Source organism: Coturnix japonica, chromosome 1 (assembly GCF_001577835.2).
Source record: "Coturnix japonica isolate 7356 chromosome 1, Coturnix japonica 2.1, whole genome shotgun sequence".
NCBI lineage: Eukaryota > Metazoa > Chordata > Aves > Galliformes > Phasianidae > Coturnix > Coturnix japonica.
The window spans coordinates 94,041,479-94,054,294 of record NC_029516.1 but is presented as its reverse complement, the minus strand read 5'-3'; the positions used below and the strand labels follow the sequence as shown (position 1 = coordinate 94,054,294).

Below are 12,816 nucleotides of genomic sequence, written 5' to 3'. Positions count from 1 at the left end.
AGAGCCCTGGCTACTCTGGTGGGCCCATGGTGCCTCACAGGACCGGGCCCTGTGTGGCTCCCAGTGGTACCCTGGACAAGAAATTGCCTGGGTTTGTGCACAAGCACCTGTGAGACTTCAGGTCTGCTCTTATGACCAGTCTGAGGTCTAGGTAGGCACAGGTTGTCACTTGTATCCATGCTTTTATGGGTGCAGTTAACCCCAAGAGCCTTTCACCATGCACAAAATCACGTTAACGCTCTGCTGTATGCTTCTGATTTGTCCTTGGGAAATGTTAATGAAATCACTGCTGGGATTACTACCCTTTTCATAAATTAGGCAGTCGGCACAGAGTTATTTTTTCTGGGGTCTCAGTTTCAGGCCTTTCTTGGGTGGTTTGCCTCCAGAGGCCGAGCCTGCATCCCTCTGAGGGTGCCTTTGTGAGAGGCCATGTTTGGAGCCCTGTCCCAGCTGCAGGCACAGGTGTGTTCTCTGCCCTGACTGCTCCTTTGCAGGGCACCTTCATTTCATCAGGGAATTGTATTGCAAAAAGCATCAGGATGGGGAGCTCTGCAGATTGGGCTCAAGGCATCTGGTTGGGCTTTTCGTTTATTCTGCTCTCTCATCGGATTGTATAATTCAAATAGAAACACGGCATTTGCATGCTGTATTGAATGATGTTTCCTAGGTAAGTGATGATAATAGGACTTGGCAGAATGTGTCCTCCTGTATGGCCGTTCCTGCTAACCCTTTGTCTGATTTTTGTTGTTTTTTTTTTTCTCCCCTCTTTCTCCCCAGGTTTTTGGCATGTAGTCATAGACTCTGACGAGGGAGTAATGGAGGCGCTGAGTGGCAGGTGCTGACAGCTTCTGCAATCCCAGTAACTGTTCATTTTGGTATCATTTGCAATTCTATACCTCTAAATGCCACAGTTCTCTTGGGGAAGGTTGCGCTGGATACCAGTATTGCCTTGGAAGGTACATGTGTGTCCATACATTTTCTTGAGGAGTTCGCTGTGTTTTTATAATGGTTCGTGGGAGGGGAAAAATTGGATAAGCTGCACGTGGTTTATGGTTACACCCATTTAGCAATACAAAGGCATTTGAATTGCTATCAAGCAGCTAGTGATGACATCCCTTCCTCCCTCTCTCCTCCTCTGATTTGAATCGCCTGCAGGGCCTTTCTGGAGTCCACCCCATGCTTTAACGTATGCGAGAATGGCTTACAGAAAAGCAATCAATAGTTAAAAGGTTCTTATTTGAAAACAATTAAATATGCTGTTGGAGTTTCTGGGAAACTCAAAGGCTTACCGTGGAGTTTCAGTCCCCTTCTTGCACACGTTAATTACAATAAAATACGTATGTTCGCACTTGGTTATTAGCCTTGTACATTTTCCTATGTGGTTCTTGTGAGTTCAGTAAAAATCTTTGTCGTCGGCTGGAAGATTTGCGCAGAAATTTATTTCAGTAGAATCATTGCTCACCGTGGATTTAATCATTGTTCTGGTTCTCACAACCTTCAAGCTTCGCTCCAGGAGAAAAAATACAGATTTGTCACCAGGGCCTCCTACTAGAATCTAAATTTAAATTGGCAATCTGTTGTCTTGCGAGGTGCTTCAAATTTGGTTGAAAGTTAATAATATGTCAGATTTTCTCCTGGAATCGAAAGGCCCAACTTTTTGGAATCTGGAGAGTTAGTAATTAAGGTTTACTTTAAGCAAATATTTTAGCTTTGTAATATTTCTGAGGAATACTTAATATTGGGGAGAAGGGAAGAGAAACAAGAATTCCAGTTTTAAAATGAAACGGTGTTCTTAGATGGGACCATCATCAGTGGTGATTTGGAATGTGATCTTCTTTATCTATAACCATTTTCTGTGACTCATCCGGCAAAGACTCTGCAGTTCAGCTAGAGTTCAACTAGTCCGTCTAGGGTAGTTGATAGAAGGAGCATTGTTTTTTCTGAAGATTTGCTGCAGAATTTTTGTTCTCCTTCCTGATATCCTAATGTTGATATCACAGTCACATATTGAGTCTTTGTTTTCCGTGATAAAAAGAATTAAAAAGAAATCCTTACTGTCTATTGGTGTGCAGTAGACAGGCCTTCATGAACCTTCCTGAACTTCCCTGATTTCTGTTTTTCCTATTCTGAACCAGGACGGAACAGATCTTGTAGGAGAGGTTGCCCCTCGAGGATGTGGAGGAACAAGTCGCAGCCCTTTGTTTGCTTCACTTGGGTTGCAGATACAGATCTTGATCATCTGCTTCTTTGGCAAGTGACTGAGTCACTGAGCTGGTATCTCCTCTGGGAGACGTGCCTGTCTCCCTGCTTGGGTTTTCATGTTTCTTCCTCACGGAATGGAAAAGCCTTTCATCAAAACCGGTCTATTCCCACAAAGAGTTTGGGTTTTGATGAATCAACATTTTCTGCTGAAAAATTTCCAACTGGTTCTGCTTGTGATAATGGTCTGTGTGCACTAATCTCTGCTGCTTTTGGAGAATAATTCAGAACAGATTTTTGACACGTCGCAATCCTTGGCCATGCTTGACAGACCTGTTTAAAGCATCAAGACATGTCACACTTGATTTATGTAGTGTCCTGTGGGTACCTCAGTAGGTCTTTAATGGTCACCTTTGGATTCAGGCGGGCGAGCTAACAAGGGGAGCCTTTGTCCTATCAGCGTTTACGTGCAAGTCCCATTAATATGACTCATTTTCTTAATTTGATACAGATTTTTTTCATTGAGTGTGCTAAATTCAGTTAAGCTGTAGACAGGCAGCATCTGGCAGTTGTGGCTGGAGCAGTTGGAGGCGTTTCTGCCCCAGGGTGTCTGCTGCCTCCCCAGGAGGGGAGGGCTGAGGCTCCCTTCCCCTGCCTCTCTCCTGCTAGCTGAGGACACTGCATCTGCACCACAGCTGCCCCTGCCACCCTGTTCCCCCTTCTCTGGCTCCTGCATCGCTCTGCAGTCGTACCGCCTATCCTTGCTGTGTCCCCAGGCAGGCTTCCTCACGCTGGTGCTGGTGCGTGTTCGTTCAGCTCATGAACTCTGCAAAACTAAACTTTTATAAAATAGTCTTTTGTTTTTCTTCTCAGTTTAATTTTTCCCGTTTTGGTGAACTTGTCTGCAAGGTCCTATAAACACCTGAACTGGTTTGGGGCGACTAATGGAAATATACAGTGGGACTTGCATGCATGCCAACGTGCAGTGTGTAGGTGGGGAAGACGGAGGGATTGGGGTAAGGAAATTGCCTTCCCTGGATGCAGGAGCGAGCTCTGGGCTAATCACCTGGATAGATAGCTGTCTGCAGGATTTGCAAAGGCATCCTCACCTAAAGCGCCAATATCTGGAATTAAAAAGGGACAGCTATTTACTTTGAAGTCTGGCACTTCTTGCAGGTATCTAGCAGATACTTCTCATTGTGTGAAATTGCTCAGTAAACATTCCTGTAGCCGGCTGCGTTTGCGGAAGAAAGATTTCCCTCCTTTCAGGAGAGCCTTTTCTGGCTGGGGATGCAGCCTGGGCTGCTGCTGCTTCTTTTTGGTTTGGTGTCATTCTGCCTGGTGTGCATGGATTCTACATCAAGGTGGTGGCACGGTGCTCTTTTCTGCAGCACAGTGTTTTCATCAGCAAGTGTGCCTGGCTGTGCAGTACGCTAGGAACACCCCTGCCCTTCTGCAGCTCCATATCAAAAGGTAAAAAGCCTCTCATTTAATTTTTCATGGTTTCAAGAGAACTTTTAGAACTGCTTTTTCTCCTTAAATAGATACTGAAGTGATGGTTTCATTGCTGGAGATGGGGGAAAAATAACTGCATGCTCTGATGTGCTTTGCAGCCAGTAGAAATCCTGTCAAATGAGAGTATGGTTAGTAATTTCAGAATCAAAGCAGCTAAAAGCATTACCCCAAGAGGGTTTCTTTTTCAAGAGGGGGAGTGTTGTGGTCTGGCTTTAGGCATTGGTGTGGGAAACAAAATGCAGGTTTTGTGCTCTAAAGTGCTTCAAAAGTAGCCAGCTGACATTCTTTTTTTCTGTCCAGTCCATATCAAAAGTCCGTAGCTTCTAAGGAATAATAAACCCTGCCTGGGGATTTATAATGCCGTCACTTTTATTTTTTACATCCAAACCTACTCTCTGTTCACATTTATTTTTCTAAACGATGCATGATAACCAAGTCTCATGACAGTCAATGGGAGTTCAGCCATTACATTCAGTAGACTCAGGGTATTTCCTGGTATGGTTTCCTTGGCACGTGAGTATATTTACTTTAGATACGGTAATGTCCAGATATTTCTGGAGGAGCCTGTTGCTCTAGCACAGAGCAGACTTTTAGTCTCACATGCAACCTGCTTAGCTGGGCAGAAATATTAAGTAGTATCATCCTCTGTTTTCAGAAATGTTACTATATAAGCTCAGTTCCACCCTATGTGTCCAGAGCAGCCTACGGCAGAACTGCTGTGCTCACGTTTAACACAGTCGCTTCATTGCTTTTGGTGTATTTTATGTAGGGTTAATTTGGTTCCGTGCAATAGTGATATTGTGCATTTAGATAGTGAGGGAGCACACATGGGCACATTCAGCCTGTGAACCCTGGGCTCAATACTCATTCACACGTCCTGTTTAAGGAGAAGAAATTGCCTGGAGAAATTAAAACCTCCAGAATATTTTACTGTCAGGACAGAGTTCTTTTTTTCAACCTAGACTAATAGAAGTACCTTAAAATGAAGAAGCTTTGTCTTAGAATTTCTTTTAAAGATTAATGGACTATTTATCTAAATATAATTGTCTTATGTCTAATTCAGGATCCCTCCTATTTAATTTTGAATGGCTGCATACTTTAGCATTTACTTTTCTTGCTCTTCTTCTTGCTCTTTGGTCAGAAGGAGCCAATACTACTAAAAAAATATTTCTGACATTTGTTGAGTGAAATCACAGATCTCAATGTGTTTTCCAAGGCTGAATCCAGATCATGACTCCCATCTGCTCGATGGGAAACCTGTTTCAGGGAGGGGCACGCACAACTTAATAATGCAGGAGGCTGGATATGGAGAAGGGGACAGAAACCCAGTCCCTATCTTCCAGCTCAATTTTCTCTTTGCTAGATCAAAGTGCTTAGACTTAGCTATCTGCTTCAGAGTGAGTAGGAGGGAAAGGTTATTTTTGTATAGTCTGAGTCACTCGTGATAATGTATTTTTCATAATACAGCCTTCTTGTGTGGGGATCTTTGTACCTGATTAACGTTGCTCTGTTTTTTTGTTCCAGAAATCAAACCTATCATTAGCTTGCTAATGACTAGTTGAATTTGTACTTTGCTGTTTGGTGCTTCAACTTGTGGTTCTTAGCAAAAAGAAAAAAAGAGTGAAATCTCAAATAAAGATGTTTGTCCTTCTGCTTTTTGGTATCTCGTTGCACGCAGATAAGCAGTCATGCCTATCTGCTTGTTGATTTTTTGGGTTTATAGTGTTGGCTAGGATTGTGAAGGATTAGCTAATACCAGTAGCCAAGTGAGTGTGTGTGTGGCTGAGTCTGATAGTGTACTTTCTGATAAACTGGCTCCAGTCCAGACCAGTATTCAAGGTTCAGTCCTTCCCTCTTCTGCGCTCATCGTTCACCCTGGCATAGCAATGATCTGTACTGATTTATCTGATCTGTAACTGTAAGTTGCTGGTACAATTGCCAGCTCCCTTAATTAATTGTTGAATTGTTGGATTACTGTAACCACCGCTACAGCAAACCTTGCTGACTTTAATGGCCCCTGATCTTTTCCCTTGCAGACTGTGAAGCCATGGGAAACGCGGAAAGCCAAAACGTAGAGCATGCCTTCTATGGAGAGAAGCACGCCAGCCTGGGCCGCAAGCACACATCACGTTCACTTCGCCTCTCCAATAAAGCTTCTCGTCGGACCCGACATGCTTCTTCTGGCAAAATTATCCACAGGAACTCAGAGGTGAGCACCCGCTCCAGCAGCACCCCTAGTATCCCCCAGTCTCTGGCAGAGAACGGTCTGGAGCCCTTCACCCAGGAGGCCAACCTCGAGGACTTTGGGAGCCCGATCTGGGTGGACCGTGTGGACATGGGCTTGCGGCCTGTCTCCTACCACACCGACTCCTCCGTTACACCCAGCATGGACAGCAGCACTGTGCTCACCGCAGCCTCTGTTCAGAGCATGCCTGACTCGGAGGAGAGCCGGCTCTATGGAGAGGAACCGCCATTCCTGGCTGAGGGTGATGGGAGGCTGCGCCGGTACGCGGCAAATGGGACGAGGTTTGCGGAGACAGCCAGCTTCAAGAAGAAGCGCTCCAAATCAGCTGACATCTGGCGGGAGGACAGCCTGGAGTTTTCACTTTCTGACCTCAGCCAGGAGCATTTGACAAGCAATGAGGAAATCTTGGGTTTGGCCGAAGAGAAGGACGTTGAGACGGTCCGGGGAACAGAGGCTGAGTGCAGCCCCCAGCAGCTGGTTGGCTGCCAGCGTGCTAACTCCATGAGTGACTTGTACTCCCCCAAAGCCCCAAGCGCTACAATAAATGGGGGCCCACGCAATGCTTTCGGAGGGTACTGCCGGAATTTAGTGTCTGACATCCCGGACATCGGCAGCCATAAGATGGCATCTGGTGTTGCCGAGGATGTGCCTTCCTACAGTAACTACAACACGCTGCCCTGCAGGAAGTCCCATTGCCTTTCAGAAGGAGCCGCCAACCCACAGATGAGCCATAGTAACAGCATGCAGGGCAGGAGGGCGAAAACTACTCAGGTAAGGCCATCTTTTTCTCTATAAAAGGGGAAGCATGTGGCATTTGCCAGGCTGTTTCTGTAGATAAAGGTATTCCAGGTTCCTCCAGGCTCTGTTGTTGTTCAACACCTCCATTCCAGGAAGCAGTGACAGCGGACTGTGTCCAGGTGAGAGCTGAACTAAGCAGTCTCAGGGGGTGGCTTCAACACATCAGTGCAGTGTTCCTTCTCTGCAGCTCTATTTGAGCCTTTTCTACTCTATGCAATCTCTGGAGAAGATTGCCAGTAAAGAAAGATCTTCCTGTGTATTTTACAGAGCTGACAGTGCCTTTTTCTTTCAGGGTAGCTGCCAAAACTGATCACTCTGCCTGGGAGCTCACACACATTGCTTCTCCCCTCTCTGCCCCCTCTCTCCCTCCTGCATGCACACACACATGCACTCCTCATGGTTGAAAGCAAAGGAGAAATCCGTGAGCATTTCCCCTCTGCTTCATCATAAATGCTTGCTGGGCTGAAATTTCACTCTTTTTAATTAACGGTGTTCACATCTGTGCAAAACATTACCAAGAAACACTGGTCTCCCCTTGGAGGAGACTGCCAGTGCTGCGAGCTGCTTTGCTCACCGGCTCCAGACTGAAGAATGAAGGGGGGGGTGTGTGGAGGAGACGCTGCTTCTAGCCTGGGAGGACGTCATACCCATCATCCATTAGCAGGCAGCAAGGAGCCAAGATGAGCTTCTATATCTGCTGCCCCTCCTGCCCTCCAGACAGCATTCGTGTGACCTTTGCTTTGATGGCTCCTGTTGGGTCTGTGTTGTGTTTTGTCCTTCTTTGCTGTGTTCTGCCTGGTTGAGTTACCCAGTTCTGCCTGGCGCTGCAAACTGCTATTCTGTAAGGGGCAGACTGCTCTTAGAGGGGGGTCGACTTTCAAATCCTGACCACCTGTACAACTCACATGTGGCAAACACTTTGTAGGAACGCTGCACTTGTTTTAACTTCATTTGGTTTGCTTGCTGGGCCTTCTCGGAACAGAGCTCCATCTGCTTCATGGAAGAGGCTCTCTGGCATTTTTCAATGTCAGCTATTTTCTAGCTGTGGGCATCTGCTCAGAAAAATGGCTGAGGGGCACAGACAAAGCAGTCTGACCGCACAGGTCAGAGCTGTGTGCTAGATTGCACGCTTCAGTGGTTCCTCTGATTTTATTGCATGTTCTCGTACAGATGCCGTGCGGCATACGCACTGCACCGCGTGACCCAGAAAAAAGAAAAAGCAGCATGTTGCAAAAAAGCATCAAGGTTGGAGGCCAGCAGGCTTGTGTCTTGCTGCCGGGCTGTGCTTTCAGCAAGACATTGATGTTAGAGAGAAGGAGACAAGGCTCAACAACGCGAGTAAGGTGGCAGCGAGCTACAGCATAGGTGTGGGGCTGCCTCTGTGCACAGGGCTGTGGGAAGGCAAGAGAAGCCCCCCCTCCAGCAGCTGGAGGGAGGACTTCTGCTGGCACTGACTTGTGAGAGCTGATGGGAAGGGGTTGCTGAGTGACTTACCGGCTGTGCTTGATCTGTGGGGATATGCTGCTTCTAAATATAAAGATGACACGCTAAAACAGATGCTGCAGCGTCCCACAACAGCAGCTTTGTACTTCCAAATCAGCTCTTTATTTTTGGAGGTATTTTTACAGTGGGAGCACGGAAGCCCTTTGGTGCAGGCAGTGCAGGATGAAAAGCAAGAGGAGAACAACAACAAAAGCAAGATGTTATTTGGAAGCCCTGAACGTAACAGCTTTCATGAAGATTGTTAGGTGCAGTGCTGCCTGCAGCCCTCTTTCAAGTGTATTTAAGAAAAGGGGAGCAGTGTCACTGGTGATAAGTGAAGCACTTATTTTTCTTCTGGCTGTCTATCCTGCTATTGAGAAAATTCCTTTGAGGCACTTAGTGAAAGTCATGAATTTGCGAACCATGTTCAGCTATACCCAAGGAAATGGCTTTGTAGGATGGTTTCACTACATGCATCTCTTGAGCCTGGAGTCAGACAGTGGCTATGAGGAGGCTCGGCACTGATCATTACCACAAATAAAATCAACAGAATTAAAGCTTTGGAAAGGTCTGTTTTCCTTCCAAGCCTTTAATCCTAGCAGCGTGCAGTAAGTAAAAGATACTTGTCAGTGGTGAAGTCATGTTAGACCCAACCTACCTTTAGCAAGTATGGGACAGTGTCTATCATTATGTGTTTGATGTGTTTGAGTGAAAAGGAAGTCCAAATTTGCACATAAAATAAAAGGATGGGTTCCCTGGTAAAGCTCATTAGATGGTTTTGGATAGGGTGAGAAGAGGGAAGCTACCAGCCTGTCCTTACCCCATGTCCCCAGTCTGAAAACATCCCAGTGCTTCACTCATACGACACCAATAGGGTGAAGAGGGAGTGCGATGGTTACCCCAGCATACAGGTGGGAGCTGAGGTGTAGATCTGATGGCCTTATTACCTTGATGTTATTGTGCTCCTTGGCACTGCACTGGCCTGTGCCTGCTGGTGCTTGAGCACAACTTGGGGAATTTTGTTTCCCTCTGCTTTCAGTGCTTTTTTAGTGGGCTTCACATCCTTAGTTGACCCCCTTATCAGTGGCTTTCAGTTTTTGTGGTGTGCTGACCAGAGGTGCTAGAAAACAATCTCAGTTGTATCATAGAATGGACGTGCTGCAATCACAGCTCTACAGAGTTTGGTGTAATGCCTTATCCATTGGTTTTCTGGAACTACATGGCTTCCATTAAAGGTAGAGAAAAAGAAAATCTCTTCCTTCCAAATTTAAACCTTAAATTGAACTGTGGGAGTCACTTTCCACTAATTGAGAGGGAAAGCCTTTTAGTACTGGAGAGACAATTACATTCAGTATATGCTAACGATTAATATTCACAGAGTGGCTTTGGGGCTCCCACGCAGCAGTTCTGTTTTTCGTAACATTTTAACATCAAGGGTTTAGATCTACTGAAGCGAGACTTCCCGTAGAGCTCAGCTGGGATCCTGGTTTGGCTTTTGGAGCTGATGCGATGTAGGTGGAAAAAAGCTTAATTAGCTGACATTTTCACCCATTTCTGCTTGAAGAGATACAACCTCCTGTTGGATACAGCTTGTTCTGGCTGTGGGTTGTGAGATCCCCAGGATCCTACAGCTGACTTGTTGGGATCTGGATTTCTGTGCTCTCTTGTGTCCTGCTCACAGCTAAACATCTGCATGCTGGAGATTCCCTTCTCCTCTGGGAGGATGTTCACGAGGAACTGTAACCTCATACTCCCCTGCTGTTGAGAGCCCTAATTAGAGTCTCAGGGTGGAATTATGGAAAGGAAGTCTTGAGATATGGCTTTGTGCCACTTCCAGGCCCATCTTGCGTTCCCCTCTGGACAATTTCTGGCTGCTCTTTTCCCTAGATCACTGAACAAGGGTATCCAGCCTTTCATAGGGCATGATCTTATAGCATTTCAAACCCTGCTAGGAGAGCTGTTGGCTGAAGGCATCCTGCATGTGCAGAAGATGTTTTGATCCTATGACAAAAGTCACTTGCTAGGCCGTGGCACTAGCAGCATGGGCCTGCCCTGCTGGCTCCTGGCTCTGGCCCCACAGGTTCCATTTATCCCTGTATGGTTTGCATGATAGTTAAGGTGGTGGTGATGGTAGTTGCCACCAAAGCCGGAGACCTCCTTAGGCTTTCAGCACTGGTACTTGTTTTGTAGTTAAAACACTAGGAGTGGAAGCTATGGGTGTATTGTGTTTTTTGTTAAGGTATTTTACAAGCTGCATGGTATGTCTCCTGTGTGCACCATGATCCAAACAGACATGCCAAAGCATTTCTTCTTGCTGGACCACTTATGCATTAAAACATTAGCCTTGATCCTCTCTGGAGGCTTGTTCCTCTCAGCTTTATAGTACAGCTTATGATTTCTTACCAAAAGCTCAGTTAACATTACAATGGTGCAGTCCAGGTTTATCACATCACTTCTGAGAAGGACCAGCAAGATGTTCTTCAACTCTGCAGGGAAAGCAAATGTTTTTTACAGCATCCTCAGTCCAACATTTGTTGTGAACTGAACAGGGGGCTGGGGAACAAACTTCCTCTCTGACTTGGAAGCTGGGAGCGCTTCAGTGCCAGCACCGGACTATGTCCTTGGCGCACTAAATCCCCCCTTGTAAAGATTTTTTGTACTTATTGCTATTTTTAGGCCTCCTTAGGTTGCCTGAAGGAATTTGGGATTTCAAGTCTTAACGATAAATAAATAAATAAATAAAAATCCCGTGTATAAAGTTTTGCAGAATATGCAGGGGATAAGACCAAAGTTTTAGTGGAAATTAGATTATGATATACGCAGAATCCAGCCTAAAAATAATTCAGAATATCTTTGCAGCTGATATGATTTTTTTTACCATCTTGAGGAGTTTTATGACAGGTTATAGTATTTCATTACATTCTGCAGGATGGCTAAACTCCAGAGAGCTGATATTTTTCTCTGTTTAAGTCGTGTGAAACTTCTTCACAAATGGTTTTGCGGTACAGAATATATAGCCTCAAAATGTAGGAGGACCACAGTGGGTCAAGCTCCCTTCAGCCCAGTATCTTCTTCCCCAGATCCTCAGTGCTCAGGAAAAGAAAGAAGGAATCTGGGAGAGTACAGAGTGAACTTTCCTTGAGGGCATTTTCCCTGATCCCAGAAAACTAGCAATCTGAGGCTTCCTGAGCGAGGAATGCATCCAACACTGTCAAATTGACCTGTCCCCCATGAGTTCCTTTGTTTGAAATCATTTTCTGCTTTTGGCTTTCCCTGCATCCTGTTCACTCTGAACATAACATTTCTGACCTTAGAGCCTCTCCTGTTATGGCCCTCCTTGGTCATCACTTTTCTGAATGGAATATCTCCAGCAGTTGAAGCTCTGCTCCTATTAAACTAACTCTGGACATTTCAGCCTGGAGTTTGGAAAACAACATCGCTGTTTGCAATGTAAATGCGATTCTTAATCAAATTGACCCAAATAATTTTATATTAGTCATTCGACTCCACTTAGAGTCAAAGACAGACAGACTGGCTGTGGTGAAGTCGTGTATCATTAAATTGTAATTAATGACATGTAGTTTAATAAGCTCCTAAAAGTAAGATATTACTGTTTTTCTGTTGGAGTGTGTATCTTAGTGATCTTAGTGTTTTGAGTCCCTGTTTGTGCAGCCCTGTGGTGCCTTCCAGGCTGACGTGGTTCCAGAAGTCTGAGGTACAGCCTGAGCCACAACTCGAATCTCGGAACGGCAGAGGTCCTTGAATTGGATGGTTGAGCTTAGGTAACTCAGTGGGCTGACTCCCACCACAGCGCACTGCTCTGCCAGCAACACTGACAAAGCACCCCATTAGAAAACAGCGTCTCTTTTCTCAGCTGCTAGGCACAGGGCACCAACTTAAAGAAAGTGGTGGGATTAGGACTGGGAGGAAAGAGGTAGCCACTGCTTTTGGGGGAAGTGCAAGTTTATGCCAGCATAGGCAGCCTGTGAATCCACACTGCTGATCCTGCTGATTCCCCGTGCAGGGCATGCAACAGACAGTGCTGTAGGTCTCAGTGCCTCCAGATGACCAGACTTATTTTACTCAATCAAATGGGCTTTGTGTAGCCTGGTGAACTGGAAGCAGCTTCAGCCCAAGCCTGAAGAAAAGCTTGAACAGGAGGCTTTAGACCTGACCTGCCACTGCCAGATGGATGACATTAGCACAGGTATTGCCTGTTCAGGATGTTTTAAAGCAAACAACAGGTACACTCTTCAGAGCATGCAACTCTGCCCCAGTATTGTCAAGGAAAGGAGCATGTGAAAACGAGTGTTTTGGTCTCTGTTGGCAAATATTTTGGTACTCTTTCAAAGATTTTAATTTGTTTTTCTTTCTTGGCTCTTGGTCTGAAGCCAATGGAAAGCAAATTAGCAGCCCTGATATCTGATCTAGCTCCATTCAGCCATTTTTTTTAAACAGCAGGACTTTGTCATTTAAACATTTGAAGAGCTTGCACTGCCGGCTGTAACTGTATGCTCTGTAAAACTACATATACTGCACATTTTTAGTTTCAAGTACTTTTCCACTTAAAAATCACA

At 45.5% G+C, this 12,816-nt stretch overlaps 1 protein-coding gene across 7 annotated transcripts in view; it reads left to right on the top strand.

The window, feature by feature from the left end:
- Positions 1-12,816, top strand: part of TIAM1 (TIAM Rac1 associated GEF 1) — a 163,166-nt gene that overhangs the window by 78,656 nt on the left and 71,694 nt on the right. For 4 of the 7 annotated variants that reach the window (XM_015881158.2, XM_015881205.2, XM_015881149.2 and 1 more), the window contains one exon: positions 5,751-6,730. In XM_015881158.2, coding sequence (XP_015736644.1) covers positions 5,762-6,730 — 969 coding nt within the window. In that variant the 5' untranslated portion in view covers positions 5,751-5,761. Of the gene's footprint in view, positions 1-777; positions 957-3,559; positions 3,673-5,750; positions 6,731-12,816 lie in introns of those variants that run through there. The other 3 variants (XM_015881178.2, XM_015881188.1, XM_015881197.2) reach the window with 2 other exon arrangements.